General features: G+C 34.3%; 1 protein-coding gene across 1 annotated transcript in view; it reads left to right on the plus strand.

Annotated features, from left to right (window-relative positions):
* The window catches only part of SLC35F5 (solute carrier family 35 member F5), a 36,454-nt gene that overhangs the window by 1,714 nt on the left and 13,527 nt on the right, over positions 1-21,213 (plus strand). The window contains exons 4-11 of the mRNA XM_041739808.1: positions 3,109-3,252; positions 6,263-6,325; positions 8,431-8,512; positions 9,278-9,468; positions 14,733-14,814; positions 15,447-15,534; positions 17,769-17,833; positions 20,011-20,115. Of these exons, the coding sequence (XP_041595742.1) occupies positions 3,109-3,252; positions 6,263-6,325; positions 8,431-8,512; positions 9,278-9,468; positions 14,733-14,814; positions 15,447-15,534; positions 17,769-17,833; positions 20,011-20,115 (820 nt within the window). The remainder of the gene's footprint in view (positions 1-3,108; positions 3,253-6,262; positions 6,326-8,430; positions 8,513-9,277; positions 9,469-14,732; positions 14,815-15,446; positions 15,535-17,768; positions 17,834-20,010; positions 20,116-21,213) is intronic.

The raw sequence follows: 21,213 nt of genomic DNA on the forward strand, positions 1-21,213 counted from the left end.
CACGTTGAGACAAAAAGTACTTTTTTGTATTTTTGTACAAATACAAAACCTTATTTTTTGTTTTGCGTTTTGTATTTATGACTTTCTTCAATCCTTTAGGGAGAGTTGCTTTAAAAATGAGACTATATTGCCTATTTTCTTAATATTTAATGTGCATTTGTTGTTTTCTTTGTTTTGTTCTCTTTGTTTATAAATATACTTTCTAGTGGAACGAGTGTCTAGGATACAAAGCCATTTGCCACCATTTAGTGGAAAGTATGAATGCTTTTGAACAGATGCGTGAAAGTGATCAGACCTTTCGTGTACAACTCACTGTTGTGCATGTGCATGGGTGCATGCACATTTATACATCTGCTGATTCAAACATTGTGTGATATGTGGTATACGGTGATTGCATTCAGTTAGATTTTATTTTACCTTTATCAGTATCCTCTTGATAGTAATGTGTTATTTTGAGTGCACAAAATAGTTTTTCTTTCTAATTATATATGTAGTTAGTTTATTCTGTTTGGCTAACAATCTATATAAAAAGATGGGCAATTTTATTTTCAGAAATTACTGCTTTTCAACTTACATGTTGTAGTCTTAAGGCCAATATACAGAAGGAAACTAGCATTTATAAAATGAACTTAAATGTCAAAAGGAGCAGTTTGCTACTGCTGGTCATCTCACATCATAGTTAAGTAAATAGTTGACACTGACGTTCTAGCCAACGAATAAATAAATAAATTTTTAGCTGTTTTGGAAGTAGGCTCTGGAATACAACAGCCCATTTATTATATTTCACTCTTCCGTGACTTTTTTTTTTTTGGATGAACATTCTGTAGTTCACAAAGAAATTTCTTTAATGTATTTTTTTATTTTTTAAAAGATTTTATTTATTTAGAGGATCCCTTGGTGGCTCACCAGTTGGGCGTTTGCCTTTCGCTCAGGGCGTGAATCCAGGGTCCCAGGATCAAGTCCGGCATCGGGCTCCCTGCATGGAGCCTGCTTCTCCCTCTGCCTGTCTCTCTCTCTCTCTCTCTCTCTCTCTCTCATGAATAGACAGAGAGGCAGAGGCAAACACCCGACCGCTGAGCCACCCAGGCATCCCTTCCTGGAGTATTTTAAAGCATATTCTAGCCACTTGTCATTTCACCTGTAAATTCTTTCACACTCCTCTCAAACTGAAAAGGTTCTAATTTTTAAAAATCTAATCATGCCATTAACATATCTAATAAAAGTAATTATAATTTCTTAAAATTATCTGATACCTGGTCCATCTTCAAATTGCTTTTAAGTCACTTTCATTCCTTAATTGTATTCTGCCAAGCCCTACCTTTTTTTTTTTTTTTTAATCATGCTATTGAGTTGTTGGAAAACTGGATCATTTTTCCTGTGGGATATATCATGCTGTCTTCGTCCACTCGGGGTGCCACAAGAAGACTGTGATTAGCCTGGGTGGCTCAGACAACAAACATTTATTTCTCACAGCTTCTGGGGGAGAGATTTGGTATCTTTTGAGGACCCTATTCCTGTTCTTAGGTAGCAGTCTTCTCACTGTGTCCTCAAAAGGCTGAAAGGTCAGGAAAGCTCTCTGTGATATCTTTATAAAGCACTAATTCCTTTCATGAGGGTTCTACACTTGACCTAATCACCTCCCAAAGGCGCCATCTCTTAATGCCATCACATTGGGAGTTAGAATTTTAAGATACTAATTTTGGGAGGACACACGTTCACTCCATAACACATGCACTTCAAATATGGCTGGTTGTTTCCTTGGAGTGTCATTTAACTTGCTCCTCCTTTTCTCTTATTTCTTGTAAAATGGTAGTTAGCTGTAAAGTCCTGATTTGATTCAGGTTCAGTTTTAGGAAAAAAATAACCTTGGTGGTACTGGGTACTTCATGTGACAACATATGAGGCACATAATGGCTGCAAGTCTTACTTTGGGTGATGCCAACTTTTGCACTATAAAATTTTTCATGAACTTTTAGGTAGTAGTCAAATATCTATATGATTATTGCCCAGATGGAGTATTTCATTAGGAATTGTGAAATGATGACTTTTTTTAAGAGTCATTCCTTGTGCACTTATTAACTGAATTCTTTAAGGAGAGGTTTTCACCACTACTGTTTAGTTATCCTGAAACATGGTTTATGTAGGAAGGGTTGCATAAATCTTGATTCTTTGTTCGTTTTAGAGTAATGCTGCTTAGCAACTTCCAGTAGTAACCATAGAGTATCCTCATACATCCATGGATTTTTGTGTATTCGATGTGTTTCAGTCGATTGCAGTTAACTCCTTTTTAATGCTTAAACTGTACTATCTTTGACCAGTGGGAGGCTCTTCAGATTGGCTCTACTGTCCTCTCAGTATGACCCTATTAATCTTTAATATCCTATTTGCTTTCTGGTGCAAGATGGCCCAGGCTGCATGTTTTGATTTGATTATTTCTTTAAGATTCTATGGTTCCTTTTATTACCAGATGATACAGATCACCATCTGGATCCTATAGGTGCCCATTCCCCTTGGGTTGTCATTTTTTCAATGTATATAGGATTAAGTTTTATATAACTTACTAAGAACATTAAATTTCATGCAGTTTTATTCATACACCATTCTGCTTTACTGCCTTTCTTTATCCTGTTACTCTGAACTATTATTCAACCCTATACATACAGCTCCAGAATACCTTTTCTTAGAAGACTTCCATAGTCCTTAAAATGATCTTCCGCCTTTGGTAATCCTATGGAACCTATATAACCGTGTTGTGTTACATAACATATTATACTGTGTACTTTTCATACACACACACACACACACACACACACACACGAAAAGAAAGACTGTCTTATTTTTCCTTAGCTCATAGCACAAATATTCTTGCATAGTAGGTTTTTAATGAATGTTAAACAAAACCTCTTTTGGAAGTTGTGTGCTGGTTTGCTTGGGAATATTATCCTTTGTATACAAGCAAATATAATGTTTAGAAATAAGTGTAAAATATTTTTGTGATTCCTTTTGATCTCCCACACGAACTTTTAGAGTTAAAAATAATGTGATAGCCTTATTTGGTTGGAGATAATTAAAGTCATTTCATAGTTTATATAAATTTTTCCTCTACAGTATGTTTTTACTCAGTACAACAAGCCATTCTTCAGCACCTTTGCAAAAACATCTATGTTTGTTCTATACCTTTTGGGCTTTATTATTTGGAAGCCATGGAGACAACAGTGTACAAGAGGATTTCGAGGAAAGCATGCTGCTTTTGTAAGTTTTGAACTTTAAATTTTTGTTGTGGAGGGAATTCATTTTTTCAAAGTTTAAAGTTATTACTTTCTTGAACGATAGTCAGATTTTAGGTTATTTAGTTAAGTGAGTGAGGATAGCATGATATAAGAAAGCTTTTCTCAAAAAAAAAAAAAAAAAAAAAAAAAAGAAAGCTTTTCTCCAAAGTTTTAAATTTATTCTTCTAACCAACTTGGTATCAAAATATCTTATGAGGGATCCCTGGGTGGCGCAGCGGTTTGGCGCCTGCCTTTGGCCCAGGGCGCGATCCTGGAGACCCGGGATCGAATCCCACATCAGGCTCCCGGTGCATGGAGCCTGCTTCTCCCTCCGCCTGTGTCTCTGCCTCTCTCTCTCCCTCTCTGTGACTATCATAAATAAATAAAAAAAAAATTAAAAAAAAAAAATTCAAAATATCTTATGAGAAATAAGAGGTACATAATCACTTTCTCTCCCTTACCTCATAATATCCTGTGAGTTGTTAAAAATATTGAACCAGCCCAAATCATTAATGTGGAGATGAAGATGAAAGTGAAGAATATCTGGAGTCTTTGGTCATTTGCATACTTGATGAGTATCATTAATAGTTGTAAAGCTGCTTGTTAGAAATAAAGTAAATAAAGGTTTAATTTATTAAAATGAAAATAGCTTATTTCAGGCCATCTTTCAGATGTTTGGCTAACCAAATTATATTCTTTCCATGATGTAATGTAACATGCTGATTCATAGTGTTGAAAGAAATGGCAATTTATATAGTGATAGTATCTTCTACAAGTAGAAACTAAATTTTTGAGAATGAAGAATATAAAACTGCCTCTAACTTTTCTTTTTCCACTTTCTTTACTTATTTATTTATTTTTAAAGATTTTATTTATGTATTCATGAGAGGCCAACAGAGAGGCAGAGACATAGGCAGAGGGAGAAGTCGGCTCCTTGCAGGGAGCCCGATGTAGGACTCGATCCCCGGACCTGGGATCACGCTCTCAGCTGAAGGCACACGCTCAACCACTGAGCCACACAGACGTCCCATCCTTTTCTCTTCTTTGAAAATTGTGATAGAATATACATAACATCAGATTTGCCATTTCATCCTTTTTTTCTTCACCTCCTTTTTTTATTGTAGTAAAGTGTATATGACAAAATTTAGAATTTTTACCATTTTTAAACGTATAGTGGCATATAGTGAACATTTTAAATGTTCAGTGGCATTAACTACATTCACTTTGGTATGCAGCCATCACCACTGTCCATCTCTAGCACTTTTTCATTATCCCAAACAGAAACTCTGTACCCATTAAATAATAACTAATTCCCATTCCCCATTCCTCCCAAATACTTTGTTTCTCTGTTAATTTTTTTCTTTTATGTATACATTTTTTTGTACATCAAACTAGTATTATTTCTCATCTTTTCTAATGAACACTTTCTGTTTTTTACTTTGTAAAAATAACACATTATAGAAATCCATATATATTATAGTATTACATGTAGGGGCATATGTATATACTATGTGCATATTATTGACCATTTAGAAAATATAGAGGAACAGAAAGAAGAAAATAGTAAATTCCATCCTCCAAGGAATAACCCCAGAGTATTTTGACATGTATCCTGCCATTCTTTTCCGTGTGTGTGTTTATTTTTTACAAAAGTGAAACTATACTATTATTTTCTGTTTTACAATTGGCTTTCTGTTCTTAGTGGTAGGTGATGAACAACTTTCTGTGTAATTTAGTATTCCTAGAACATTTTTTAATGTTAAGTTTTTTTAAATTGTAGTAGTGATGCATGTTCATTGTTGAAGACAAATTATGGTAACATGAGAAATAAGACTGGTCTGTCCATATATATATATATATAGATTTGATACTTTCTATAGCTATGTGTTTATGTGCATATATTTAAAATTGTAGTAGAAGTAAGTTTAGTCTATATCATTGTCTAACCTGATTTTACTTTTCACTTAATATATCATGAATACTTCTCTAGGCTAATACATAAACATTTGTTACTGTCTTTTCTAATTAATTTTCTGATTTATTTCCCTGATATATTGTTTTCACCTTTTATTTTGATAAAAGTAAATAGAAATATCTTTATACACACCTATAGTTATCTACTTGGGATAAATCTCCAAACCATAATTGTTGGGTAAAACAATAGTGCCATTTTTCAGGTTTTTGCCTCCTCCTGTTAAATTATCGTCTGAAGTTCACATCTGTGTTAGCAGTGCTTAAGATTGAATCCTTACCACAACCCCCACGTTTACCACTTTGATAGGTGAACAATAATATTTTGTTTAATCTACATGCTTTTGGCATTTCTTTATATATTTGTTGCACAATAGAATTCTTTTTAGAGTTGTCTATAGTTTGTTAGGTTTTGTATATTGACTCTTACTGACTTACAGAAATTTTTTTAAGAGCCTGGATTTTGGTATTTGAATCTTGTTCTGTCATTTGCTGATTGTGTGACCTTGAACAAGTTATTTAACCTCTTCACACTTTAAGCAAGGATAATGATAGGGTAACTGGGTGAATAAAAACGTGCTTGTACAGCACTAGCCTAGGGTTCTCCAAGTATAATCCAGTCCATTGATCCATTTAGGGGGCTCTTGATGTCATTACTCTTATCACGATACACTAAGATGTTATTTGTCTTTTTCACTAACCCACATCATTTTCCTTTTCATCTGAAATGTTATAATAGTATTTTGAAAAGGTCGTAAGTTTTATATTTAGACAGACTTGGGTTTTATCCCTGGCTCTGTTACTTAGATGAAATCTCAGCCTGTTTCTTTATCAGTAAATGGAGATGATAATACCTGCCTTGCATGGTTGAACACTTGGTATTAGCTGCTATTACGATTAATAGTAATTATTCTCCTATAGGTCTATTCTGGATTTTTGGTTCTATTCCTTTGAGCTGTGACTGACAGCAGCCTTGCTTTGTAACATGAATTTAATTGAATTTTATGTCCTATTATCTGTAGTTTGCAGATGCTGAAGGTTACTTTGCTGCTTGCACAACAGATACGACTATGAATAGTTCTTTGGTAAGTGCTTTTTTTCTCATCAGGAGTGGAACGGGTGGAGTTGAGCCATGACAGGAAGGACTGAAATAGCTTTATAACACCACTATATTAGGATGTAGATAAATCCTAATATTGAGTGCCCTCTGTAAGAATTGTAATTTGGTACTTTCTTTCCTGGGACCTTTAGAAGTAAGCAGTTCAGCCTTCTGGGGAGAGGGGAAGAGGACATTGGTTAAAGAGTGAAAATCCTAAGGTGTGGTCCTTTGTTGTTTGTTTCTCACCAATTTCATCACTTTGTTTCATTATTATTATCACTTAGAAGCAAATACACTTGCTTGACACTATGAACATAAAAGCAGATTGTTCATTCCACAGGTTTTTTTCCACAAATTTTTAAGAGCGCTTTTTAAAAATTTATTTATTTATTTATTTTAGAGAAAGTATGAGCAGGAGGAGCAGAGGGAGAGGGAAGGAGAATTCCTGCTGAGCAGAGAGCCCGATGGAGGATGGAGCAGGGCTCCATCTTATGTGCAAGATGACCTGAGCCTAAACCAAGAGTCAGATGCTCAACTGACTGCACCATTCAGGCATCCCTAAGAGCTCTTAATATGTGTTAAGCACTTGTTCTAGGCTCTGGAAATACATAGCTTATGTTCTAGTATGTGAGAGATGTGTGGGGCAGAAGAGACAGATAATAAGTGAGCAAGTAAAGTAATTAACATTTTCACTTATTTTCAGCATTTATAATCTAGTTGGAGAGAAAGTATGTAGAAATCTGTTTTTTTTTTTTCTTTGAAGACCAAAACTAAAGCACCTCTTTAAAATGTATTGTTCCAAATGTGGCATTCTGAGAAAAATTTTAAAGTTACTCAAAAGTCTAATAACACCAGTTTATAAAGCATTAGCTTGGTGTCCTTATTGCCAATACAGTTTTTGGCTTTTAGAACTATAGTTGGATGTGAGGTAGGTTACCAGATGCTGTAAAGAGTTTATGAAGCTTAGGGAGGATGTCATTCTGTTTTTCTGGGATCTTAAGAAAGCAAAATTCATATCAGTTGCTTCTGTCAGTATAGAAGGCAGAGTTGAGGTGACAGGCTATTCTTCTAATACTCTTCTGCTAACTTGCTATTACCAGTAAGATGGATATGTCAAATTGTTCTAGGCCAAATGCTTTAATGAGAAGTTCAGTGTAATGAAGAGACTGTGTCTGTTTTCAGATCCTGTTGCCTCTTCATTTACTGAATAGTTTTCATTGGCAGAGTTCTATGCCAAAAGCTAAAAGAAAATTAAATAAAAAACACTTTTTGTTAATTTAAGAAACAGCCTAGTTGGAGAATTGTGCCTTAAATATAGATTATTTAAAGAACATTTATAAAAACAGTAGAGGAATTCAGAACCACTTAAAAACAAAAACCTTGAGAGCATGGTTAGATAAACCTGGCAATTCTGTTGTCTACTACTTGATTATATTTCTGTGCCTAGGGGAGTTTTTTAAAATACCACTTTATGAGCTTATTATGAGGACTAAAGAGAAAGACATATTTAACTGCCCCGGAGTTGGTAACTGGTACATTGTAAGAACTGATAAGTGGTGGCCCTTTTTTTTACTTGTCTATTAATCCTGTAATGGTTTTCAGGAATCTTAATCTTTAGTTGAATCTAAAGTAGTAAGAAGAAACAATTTGACAAATACATACGTATACACATTATCTTGATAGTCTCTTCATTGTCTGCCTTCACCTTTAAATTACACGATCATCAAGGGCAGAGACTTTGTCTTCTTTCAGTCATATATCCCTTAGGATCTAGAACAGTTTCTGACATAGTAGAAGCTCAGCATGTATTTGTTAAAAGAATAAATGAAAAAAAAAAAAGAAGAATAAATGAAAAGGAATTGGAGATAATCTGTTAGCTTGAAAGAGGTCTGGTTTTATGACATTTAAATGTTAAATATAATGTACCAATGCTGTTTGATACATTTTGGAAAAATTCTGTGTAAACATGGTGGTGGACAGCTGTGTTTTGAGTGGTGTTTGCCATCAAAATGGCATCAATTTAAATTTTAGCCAGTATATCAGCTATTATACTTGCTGTTTATATTTGTTTGTGTTTTTGTTACATTCTAGAGTGAACCTCTGTATGTTCCTGTGAAATTTCATGATATTCCAAGTGAAAAACCTGAGAACACAAACATTGATGCTGAAAAAAGTAAGCAAAACTTAGAATTTTATAACTTAGAATTTAAGCCATCCTCAAACTTAGTGATTTTATGGGTTGACTGGGATAACCTGGTATTTTTTCTTTTCTGTGTGGTATTGGCTTGACTTGTCTTCCAGAAGTTTGACCAGAAGTTTTTATTAATTAAACCAGAAATAATTTCCAACTATCAGAAATCCCTATGGTTTCATCATAAAAATAAAATATTAACAATATTTTCTTCAACCATGCCATTTGAGGCTCCTAATAGCAAATTATGGGAGTTTCGTTGGTTCTGTGAATGGAGTAAAGAATGTCAGCTTCAGTGTAAGCACAGTATTTATCCATAATATTCTCTTGCAAAGAATGGACCTCTAGGGGAATGTTAAGCATTCTTGACCAGGAACATAATTCTCATAAATTGAGTATCTAGGAAGAAAAATCCACATAAAATGTTTACCATAAATGCTAAAACAATAATCATAGTATAATCCTGAGCTAGGCAGTTGTGTATGTACACAATTGCCAAACCCTTCTTTGAATATTGGTCTCATTTTAAAACCTTTAAAACATTTTTATGGATGAAAATGTTTTTTCCTGTTAACTCTTTGAGCAGAGCTGCCCCAGGTAATAATAAAACTCTGGTTTTTCTTTGCTGTCCAAGTCTGATCATATATGAATTAAAGAATATGCATTTATCAGTAAATTAAAACTTGTGACTTTTATTGGATGTGAGGGGAGACGTTAATGATTTTGTATTGTACTTTTCCTTTTAAGCTCCCAAAAAGTCTCGTGTAAGGTTCAGTAATATCATGGAGATTCGGCAGCTTCCATCAAGCCATGCATTGGAAGCTAAGTTGTCTCGCATGTCATATCCTACTGTGAAAGAACAAGAATCCTTACTCAAAACTGTGGGGAAACTTACTACAACTCAAGTAGCAAAAATTAGCTTTTTTTTTTGCTTTGTGGTAGGTCTTCTCTTTCTTATATGTTTAGAACTTGAATTTTAAGATGGTATATACATACCAGCAGTATGCTATTGAAGCATAGCACTCTTAGGTTGCTTAATCGTAACTTTAAAACTCAGCTATCTGGCCATAAGAATAATTAATAGTTATTTTACACTGATATATACAAAGGCTAGAAAATATCCAGATAAGAGTTTACCATATGCATTGATTTTGTCAAATAAGTGGTTTTGTAGTAGTATAGAAAATTCGTGTAAATGTGGTCAGATATTTTAGCAAGTACTCGAAACATTTCTACAGAATTTCTTGTGTTGTTAATAGCTTTTCTATTATGTTAATGTAGAAACTAAAAATGTGCTAAAGATTTCACATAGAATAATCATACAGCAAATATTATTTTGCAATAAACTGGGATTAGACTTGTCTGAGTTAGTGGAAACTGAAGTTTAGAATTTGTTAATGAATTTCAGGGCTCTTTCCTATATATGCCATTGAAAGCAGCCTAATCCAAGGTTGTTTATATGAGCCTTTAAGATTTAAATTTAGGGCAGCCCTGGTGGCCCAGCAGTTTAGCGGGTGCCTTTCGCCTGGGGTGTGATCCTGGGGACCTGGGATCAAGTCCCCACATCAAGCTCCCTGCACGGAGCCTGCTTCTCTCTCTCTCTCTCTTTCTCTCTCATGAATAAATAAAATCTTAAAAAAAAAAAAAAAAAGATGGGATCCCTGGGTGGCGCAGTGGTTTAGCACCTGCCTTTGCCCCAGGGCGCGATCCTGGAGAGCCGGGATCGAATCCCACATTGGGCTCCCTGCATGGGGCCTGCTTCTCTCTCTGCCTATGTCTCTGCCTCTCTCTCTCTCTCTCTCTCTCTGACTATCATAAAAAAAAAAAAAAAAGATTTAAATTTATACTGAGCTTTTTTAAACACCAGAAAATGCAGTGCTAATGTCAGTATCATTAGCTTGATTATAAGATTATTTTACTACAGTTTTGCCTGATTGCATAGCCCATTTTTTTCCATTCTCTTCCTGAATAACATCTAGTTGAGTGATACCTTGGTTAATATCAGAAAAAATTTTGGTGAGTTATGATAATTACATATATACTAAAATTAAAGGCTCATACATTTGGATTATGCTATTATTTTTGTTTGCTTGTTTTAAATGAATGTAAGGCATGACTAAGATTTATCATATGTTACCTAATTTTCAAATGAGACTTGAAGAATAATAAAAGCATCTTATAGTAAAAGTCAAAAACAAAGTAGAAAAGATAAGAAATTAAACGGGTAGTATGTGTGTGTGTGTTGGAAGGAAGCTGACTGTGGAATGGGATGACTATATCAGGAAGTCCAATTTAAAGGAAGAAAGCTACTTCAATTGAGCATGCAGTTCATCTCCAGGCAAATTGGTAAAAGGAAAACCTCAATTATGCAGCTTATGGCCTATTAAAAGTTAATATTTTCCTTCATTGGATAAAGCAAACTTTGTTGCAACTCACTACTCTGAGAGAATATATTACATAAATACATAGGTACTATTCCATATAATGTGCCGATTTACAAATAGATATGTGCATATTAAAAGCCCTTTAAAAAGTTGTGGTAAAAATATACATGCTATAAAATTTGCTGTCTTAACCTTTTTTTTTCTCATTTTAACTATTTTTAAGTGTACAGCTGAGTGGCATTAGGCACATTCACTCTGTTGTGTGACCACCACCACCTATCAACAGAACATTTTCACCCTGCAATACTGAAATTGTATATCCATTCAGTAATTCTCCTTTCCCCTAGCCTCTGACAACCAGCATTCTACTTTCTGTATCTGTGAACTTGACTGCTCTGTACCTTGTGTGTGTGGAATTATAGACTGTTTTTCCTTTTATGACTGGCTTATCTCAGCATAAAGTCTTCAGGCTTCATCCTTATAGCATGTGTCAGAACTTTTTCTTTTCTTTCTTTATTTTTTTAGAACTTTTAAAGGATAAGTACCATTTCACTGTACAGATATATACTACAGTTTGTTTATTCATCGTTGATCTGCACTTGGGTGCTTCCACCTTCAGTAGTCTTAAAAAGAAAAAAAAAACCCTCTAATAAGTTATAAGAGTAGAAAACTATTTTAGTCTTTAGTAAAGGCATTTCTTTTTTTTTTTTTAATTTTTTAAGTTTTATTTATTTATGATAGTAACAGAGAGAGAGAGAGAGAGGCAGAGGCACAGGCAGAGGGAGAAGCAGGCTCCATGCACTGGGAGCCCGATGTGAGATTCGATCCCAGGTCTCCAGGATCGCGCCCTGGGCCAAAGGCAGGCGCCATACCGCTGCGCCACCCAGGGATCCCTAAAGGCATTTCTTTAGAAAGAGTAATATAGTCCAGGTATATAGCTTTTTGGAAACTCTGATGCGGTTTAGAGCAGTACTGTTCAATAGAAGTATAATATGAGCCTCAATGCAGGTGTCTTATGTATTTTTGAATTTTCTACAATTAGAAAAAAACTTCTAATTACATTTTTAAAAATTTTTAAAAAGTTGGGGGACAGGGCAGCTCTGGTGGCCAGCAGTTTGGCACCACCTTCGGCCCTGGGTGTGATCCTGGAGACCCGGGATGGAGTCCCACGTCAGGCTCCCTGCATGGAGCCTGCTTCTCCCTCTGCCTGTGTCTCTGCCTGTGTGTGTGTGTGTGTGTGTGTGTGTGTGTGTGTGTCTTTCATGAATGAATAAATAAAAATCTTAGAAAAAAAAAGTTGGGGGACAGGCACTAAGGAGGGCACTTGATGGGATGAGCACTGGATGTTATAGGTTGGCAAATTTAATTTAAATTAAAAAAAAGTTAAACACGTTAATTTTAATACTATATTTTTTTTTTAAATTTTTTTTTTTTAATTTTTTATTTATTTATGATAGTCACAGAGAGAGAGAGAGAGGCAGAGACACAGGCGGAGGGAGAAGCAGGCTCCATGCACCGGGAGCCTGATGTGGGATTCGATCCCGGGTCTCCAGGATCGCGCCCTGGGCCAAAGGCAGGCGCCAAACCGCTGCGCCACCCAGGGATCCCTTAATACTATATTTTTATTTAACTCACTATATATTAAATATTTTGATATAAAATTTATTGATGAGATAGTTTATATTTTTTTAGTACTGAAATATTCTAAGCATTTCATTTCCTACTTTATTTCAGTTACCATTTCATTTCAATTTCAGTTTTTATTTCAATTTTAGTTGCTAAACATTTCGATTTGGACTAGACACATTTCAGTTCTTTAGTAGCTACATGTGGTTAGTGGCTAATGTATTGTACAGTGCAGGAGTTCATGATTACTGCATTTGCCAGTCCTCCTTGAATATCTTTTGTCTTGTTAGGGCTCATGATGTTTTAATTTTTCTCTGTAGAATAGAATTTAGGTCATACAGTGTTTATCTAGAATATTTTTTATGATAATTTTCAAATAACCTACCACTCATGAAATAATAAAATATATAAATTATTTGTGATAGACTATTTACTATAAGTGGTTGTCCTCAACTGTGGAATGATGAAAGGAAACACTGTAAGGTTAATTTTTATTGGAGAGTAATTGAGATGGGTCTTCTTTTGTAATGAGAGTGCCGTGTAGAATAGGGTGTAGAATAGGGTGGTCTTTCCAGAGTTTATAGGTAATGATGATTTCTTGTGATTTTTGAATGGCTGTTACCTGAATGATCTGTCTTTATTTTTTTTTCATGTATTAGCAGAGACCAGTAAGATTGTTTGGAAAATGAGCACAGTGTTTATGTGTGAAAGTTGTAAGGACAGTGGGTCAAGAAAACTAATTATCACCCTATAAGTCTTATTTGTTCTTGTAGATAAGTCTCCAAAAGATAATTAAGAGCAAAAAAAAAAAAAAAAAAAAAAAAAAAAAAAAAAAAAAAAAAGATAATTAAGAGCAGAATCTTCTACCTTTTTTCTAGCACCTCATATATGTTTGGTATTGTTCATCTTAGATTGCTACCTCATTTTCTTGTTTAGAAAGTCCAGTGAAATTGCCTAGGAAGTCAGAGGTCTAGTGATGGTGTCAGAATCACTTTACCATAGTTTTACCCTGGCTTTCATCTTGAGTACAGTATAGAATTGACTAAACTCAGCTATCTGCTACCTTCTAGCAGTGCTCTATGTCTTTGTTGCTTAGTTGAAATGTAAATGCTAATAATTATAGTACTTAACTACAAGTTCTGAGACAGATCAGGAGATGTCCCTCTCTTAAGAGAGGATTCCTCTGTGGAGTATGAATATGTTTAAATATCAGTGATGCCAAAAGCAGATAAGCAGTAAATTTACTTTGGTACTTTGGTTGACTCAGCAGTCTGCTTCTTAGTGTATATATTAGTGACACTCAAGCACATGTGCACCAGGAGGCATGCACCAGAATGTTCATAGTAGCATTGTTTGAAATAGTCAAGAAGTATCATCGACAGGAAAATGAGTGAGTTGTGGTAATATGTATTAGAATATCTAATATCAAAATAAATGAATTTTGCAACCCCTCCCACACACCTACACCAGGCCTCATAAAAAAGAAGTCATCTTTCTTATTCCTTAAATCACATTAGGCACAATATTGAGAATATAAGAATATCTTTGCCTAGATGAGCAAAAGAAAAGAAAATAATCCTTGTAACTAGAAAATTTCCTCTAATTACATCCAGTTATGAAAACTCTTTGTATTGTGTCTCCAAACTGAGAATCAGAGAAACAATCATAAATAGCTAGCAAATTCACATTTTTCATTGGACATTTTTAAATTTCCAAAGTGCTTATGTCCTTCTATGTATCAGTCTACCTAGCTAGCTATTTTGATTCATCCCCATAGGTGTCATCTTGCTCAATAGATTTCTCATCGTGCTGTGTTCATCTGTACATATTTTAATATTTGAGAATTTCCTCAAATTTAAATTTGGTTTAGATGAACTTTAATAGAATGCTAGAAATGCTTGGATACAGCAAATTTTAAAATTGATTTGATATTGTTTTATCCTCATTTTTAAAAAAACCTGAATGCTAATTTTAACCAACTGTTGTTCTTTTTTTAAGGGAAATTGAATAGCAAAGATCTTAGATCTAATTATAAATGCTCTCTTTTTAAGCCTGTGATTTTTCAATAGAAAGCAACTTTTCAAAAGCTCTTATGTTAAAGTATTTAGGGAGGAAAAAGAGGAGGGGCCTATAAATTAGGACAGATATAAGCATGTCATTCATTAGGTTTCCCTTTGTTTTCTTTTTTTTAGTGGTTTCTGGCAAATTTGTCATATCAAGAAGCACTTTCAGACACACAGGTTGCTATAGTTAATATTTTATCCTCAACTTCTGGTAAGAAATTTGTCTTCAAATCTACATTATAAATTGAGAACTATTTTTGTTTTTATATATATATGTATATGTATATATGTACATATAAACATAAACACGTACGTTTTTATCTTATTACAAATTATTACATTCATTCTAGTATACATTAGTGCATTGGAACTATATGATATTTGTAGTTTTATGCTGTGGCCTTGTGCTATTTATATTCCTTTGCTTATTTTATGGTATTTTTTCTATAATAGTATTTAAAGTTTTTATAGACTGGTTCGTTGTATTGTAGTTGTCATTCCTTTCACATATTCTTTCTGAAGCTCTTTTTCTAGACCCTTTGGCTAGATGTAATTGCTTATTTCAGAACCATAATTTACCCTGTGAAAGATGTTTTATTTTAAAAATCGAATCACCTTACTAATCTGGGAGAGGAAAAGTATTTTTGAAGCTATAAAAATAACTTGAGCACACATGCTTGATTATGATGAAGTCATAATGCTACTCTGAGTGCTGAATTTAACTGTCTTATTAGTTTACAGTAAATAGGGATATATTCTATCTGTATTGTTGAAATAAACATGATTTAGTTTAAAGGCTGTATTTTGACAGTATTTAAACTGATGAATCTTTTTTCTTTCTAGGACTTTTTACCTTAATTCTTGCTGCAGTGTTTCCAAGTAATAGTGGAGATAGATTTACTCTTTCTAAACTGTTAGCTGTAATTTTAAGGTAAGAATATAGCATAATAGCTAGTTATTTCTGCTTAAAAATATGATGTTTAAAATTTTTTCTGGTAGTGACATAGGATAATATATATTATAGTATACTAAATAGGCAGAGAAAGATGATAAAAGTAGGTTTAAATGGACATCATGCTACTCAGCCTGTGTCACATTCTTAACTAGTTTTCTCAATGGTCTTGGGGGAGAGTAACTGGAGGGAAGGACCCCCCAAGGCAGCTTTGGCTCCCATTCATAGGAGGACAGACAATATAATACTATATATTGTACTGATTCTTATGTTTAATATAATGTGGCAACTTAACCCTCATTACCTTCCAAGTTCCTATTTCCTTTTCCTAAAACAAATTCCCTTTTTTGCTTCAGTTTTGGGTTTTACTTCTGTTTCTGGAAGTCAAACATGCAGTCTTCTCTGATTGACTCAGCCTCAAGTGATACTTCAGTTATTTTCTGTATAAATCAGTTGGCAACTTTGCATTACCGTATAACATCAGTATTGTCAATAACTGTATTTAAGTCTTTTATTTTTATGTAACTTTGTATGTGTTTGTCTTGTCTTTTCCATGGTTTATAAACCTTTAAAGGCCAGAGCCTTTTTTTGATAGTTATTTGTGTCACCAACATTCTAGCCTAGGGCTTTGCTTACCAGCAGTACTCAAAAAAGATGTGTCGGTTTGATAAAGCTGTTGTTTTTACTGAAAAGAAAGCAGAATCAGAGAAGGTAATAGAATGATTTAATAGAGTAATGTTTAACTGTCAGATCTGGGTTTGAATCAGGGCTTTTGTTCTTTGTTTCTGTCAGGTCCCTTAAACTCTCTGAGAGTTTCTTAATGAGAAAATGATTATAATATCTACTTTCCAGCCTCGTTTTAACATTTGGTGGAAATGTATATAAAAAATGATTATCATGGGGACTGAGGTGTACTTGGCAAAAAGCTAAAAACTCACTTCATCAATTGAGAGACAAAAAAAAGTGTACCCTCCATGTAAACTACCTGGAATTTAATCCTGCTTCCATATTACTAGTTTTGCGATTTGGAGCAAGTTTCTTGTCTGTGTCACAGTTTCCTCACCTGTAAGTTGGGAATACTAGTAAGATTTGTCTCAAAGGATTCTTATGAGGATTAAATGAGTTAAAACTTCTAAACCGCTTGTAACAGTGTCTGGTGTATAGTAAGTGCTCAATATATTTAGTCATTGTGATTATTATTATCTAAATGGAATTAAAACTTTTAATTTCTAGTATGCTATGGGTGCTCAATAATTAACAAAAAATTATAATATTTGAGACATTTGAATACTTGACATAAGGACTAAATTTGACTGATGCTGTAATTCCATTAAGGGAAAAAAATTTTTTTTAAATATTCCTCTCCCATGCCACTTAGGTTTTTGGATCAGTAGATGGAAGAATTAGACTGGCTTTAAAAAAAAATAGCACTATTTTATCTGCTTTAAAAGTATGTACAATTACAAGATGCATAGAAATAGAAAGATGATATAAGCTCTGTGAGAACAGAAACCAAATCTGTTTTGTTTGCTGCTGTAACATGGTACTTAGCTCAATAAATACAAATTAAAAACTTTTTTTTCAATAAATAACAGTTGAATGAATGATCTCTGATTTCTCTACACTTTTAATTCAGTCTTTTTTCATCCATTAATTTAATTAATTTAATCATTTGAATATTTAAGGAGAGTTTTTGCTATTTTAGATTTTACCAGTAGGCAAGAGTTAGTGCTACTGCTAGTGTGGATATACTATATGTATATCTTCAAAAAAAAAAAAAAGTTTGGAAGAAGACTGACAAGTTGGTTACTTCCTTAACTGAAAGGCAGTAGGTAGCATAGGAGGTAAGAATACTTAACTAGAAGCAGACTGGCTGAGTTCCAGTCCCAGCTAAGTGATTTTGGTCAAGTTACTTTGTATGTTTGTACATTAGTATAAAATGGTAATTTTATAAAATAGTAGTTTTATACTAAACAGTACCTTTATTATGAGGTAATTTGTACATTTTGAATTAAATGAATACAAGTATAGCACTTACACTGTCCTGTTAATATTGTTAGATATTATTAATTAAATCACTAAATTCTTTGACAGATATAGTTTTACCCTACTTCGAGAGTAGTCTACATCGCTTATAAATAATTTTTATCTTTATTATTAGCTCCTTTAAGGAATTTATTATTTGTTCATCAGTATTACTGTTATTCTCATAGCATTGGAGGTGTTGTGCTGGTAAACTTGTCAGGGTCTGAAAAATCTGCTGGAAGAGATACAATAGGTAAGTACTGTGACTCCACATTCTTTCTCTTAAGAGTATACAAGAAAATTTTGTACATGTCATTATTTGTGTCCTTGTGTGCATGTGTGTGCACACACACAGGGTAGGCACTAAATGGGGCCTTTTTGAAACTTTTCCTTTGGAAATAATGTAAAAAATTTCAAAAATACTTCACAGAATGTAGCCTTCACTCAGATTCTCTGCTAGGTACATAACTGCAGTACAGTTATAAAAATCAGGAATTAACATTGATTTTTTTTTTTTTTTTTTTTTTTTTAGAGAAGGAAAGGGAGGGAGCCTGAGGGGGACAAGAGGGAGAGGGAAGGAGAGACTCTGAAGCAAGCTTCATGCCCAGTGCCAACCCTGATGTGGGCTCAGTCTTACAACTCTGACATCATGACCTGAGCCAAAATCTAGTGATCGTTTAACCAACTGAACCACCCTGTCGCCCCAATGTTGATGATAATTAAGTTATTTAGTCTGTATATCCTTTTCAAATCTCACCTTTTTTTCCTCTAATGTTCTTTTTCTACCCCAGTATCACTTGTTGCAGTTAGTTTTCATGTCTCTTTAGTTTCCTTTAATCTGGAACTGTCCCTCAGTCTTCTTCTTTTTTTTTTTTTTTAAGATTTTTATTTATTTATTCACGATAGAGAGAGAGAGAGAGAGAGGCAGAGATACAGGCAGAAGGAGAAGCAGGCTCCATGCAGGGAGCCTGACATGGGACTCGATCCTGGGACTCCAGGATTGTGCCCTGCGCCAAAGGCAGGCGCCAAACCGCCAAGCCACCCAGAGATCCCCCCTCAGTCTTCTTTTGTTTTTGTTTTTCTTTTTGGGTTTTTATACCCTTAACACTTTTAAGGGATACTGTTCCAGTTGTTTTGTGGAATGTTCCTCACTTTTGGTTTGTCTGGTACTTCCTTATGGTTAAGGAAGTAAGTATGTTCTGTACTTTTGGGAAGAATGCCATGGAAGTGTATCAGAAGCACATTAGCACATTGTATTAGCACATTGTATCAGAAGGCACATGATATTGTTCCATTACAAGTGACTAGTTAATTTTAAGATGGTGTCTGCCAGGTTGCTCCAGTGTAAAGTTACTAATTTTTTTGTTTGTAAGTAGTAAGCATCTTGTAGGGAGATACTTTGAGACTATGCAGATACCCTGTTTCTGTTAAACTTGCACCCACAAATTTTGTGATTCACTCATGCTTCTTGCCTGAAACATTTACTGCTATGGTGCATACTCAGTTTTGATCTCTGTTTAGATTAAACCAAAACAAAAATAATCAGAACCCAGTTTAATGACTTCCCTATGGATATTTTGTTTAAATATTTAAAGTTTGTTGAATGGAAAGGTGCTTTCTAAACTATCCCTGGTTACTGCCCAGTGAGCCAGCCATGCCTTGAACTATATCACCTCTTCTCCTCTTTCTCACTCAGAATAGCTTTGTGTTTAGGGACACCTGGGTGGTTCAGTGGTTGAGCGTCTGCCTTTGGCTCAGGTCGTGATCCCAGGGTCTGAAGATCAAGTCCCGCATCGGGCTCCCTGCATGGAGCCTGCTTTTCCCTCTGCCTGTGTGTCTGCCTCTGTGTGTGTGTGTCTCATGAATAAATAAAATCTTTAAAAAAAAATAATACTGCTGTGTTTAACCACGTAAGTATTAAATCGGTCTAAAATAGAAGACAAGGGTGAAAATTTAGTGGAGGAGGTGGAGGATGCTTTGTGGCAGAGGGGGACGCTTTAACTGGGCCTTGAAGATGGTAGAAGAATATATATTAAAGATGATACGTGGTAGGGGAGACCTGGCTTAGAGATGGAAAGAAACCAGTGTCAGGTGTCAAATTGTTTATGTAGAGAAAAATAGGAAGTAGACTTCAAAATTAAAAAACAATGTGCTACTTATATGAGTTTTAATATTATAACATGTGTGTTTGGCTAGATCATTGGCTGTTTTTGCATGTGTTTATTAACTCTTTAAACTTCTTCGTAAAAAAATAAAAATAAACTTCTTTGTATACTCCTGGAGGACATGGGAAGGGGGTAGGCTATACTTTATCTTTCCATATTTCTGTACTTCTTGAAATAGCATCTGACACATTGTTAGATTTTAAGTAAGTGTCTGTTGAATGAGTTAATGAACAAATACTTTAATTCATTATGTTGATTTTTACAGGTTCCATTTGGTCTCTCGTTGGAGCCATGCTCTATGCTGTCTATATTGTTATGATTAAGAGAAAAGTAGACAGGGAAGATAAGTTGGATATTCCAATGTTCTTTGGTAAGAATATGTTTACCTGTGAGGCTACTTTCTTTGAATCATTAACTTAGGGTTTTGTTTTTGGAAGGAATAAAGAAGCCTTTCTCTTCTTTTCCATATGATTCTTTAAAACACATCATATTTTAACGATTATGAAGTCCAAAATCAGTGTTTTTCTCTTATCTTGCCCTGCATAATTGTGCGCCTGTGATGGGATGCTGGTTTCCTCGGTGTGAGGTAAAGAAAGAAATTCTTTCTAAAGCCTTTTTCACATTTATGTTTTCAGCTTGTGAATTCAGATATTTTCTTCATTGATATCACAGAATTATGCTGTTATAAGAATGTGAGAGTATACCTGTTCTATTACATATTTTGCTATTTTTGAATTATTAGAAGCATAGGATTAGAGAAACTGCCCCCAAAAGATAGCTTATAATACTATTCTAGTGTATCTACTGTTCATTAAAACTCATGGGCCACTTAAAGGCTTTCCTTTTGCACTTTAAGATATAGACTCTTAGAATATTTTCAAATTACCCAGTTACAGTTTCTGGCATCAATTCTTAATTTTGATAAACAAAATGCCTAATATGATTTATAAGTTCTGTTTGCTAATATCAGCTCAGTAGCTCAGTAAAAACCTTGTACTCTGTCGGATATCTGTAGATGCCTTCCAAAAGATACTTGAGTATCAACAGATAAAAAAGCCTGGTGGTGAAAGTTCATAATACAGCTTATAGGGAATCAGGAGACCAGGAATATGGCTGTTATAATTTCATTTATTTCATACTCATCTGCAAAATGAGGAAATTGGACTAGAAGATTATAGCTTTCAAACTGATATGCAGAGGATCCTGGGAAGGGGAGGAGTAGGTGAAGTTGCATGCATGGTTCTGGTTCTTGGGAGTCCTTTGCTACTTCAGCTGGCACAGCTCTGTTTTTTGGGCTTTTGCATTATAATTGAATTTGTAAAAAGATTTTTCTGCTAAAAAAAGTTGAATATCTTCACCTAAAGATTGACAGAAATAAAGCATTTGGAAAGCTTCAGACCAACTGATCACTTGAGTTTAAGTATGGAATTCAATAAGTATACTTTAAATATGAAGTTAATTTTAGTGA

Source organism: Vulpes lagopus, chromosome 24 (assembly GCF_018345385.1).
Source record: "Vulpes lagopus strain Blue_001 chromosome 24, ASM1834538v1, whole genome shotgun sequence".
In the NCBI taxonomy this organism is placed as follows: domain Eukaryota; kingdom Metazoa; phylum Chordata; class Mammalia; order Carnivora; family Canidae; genus Vulpes; species Vulpes lagopus.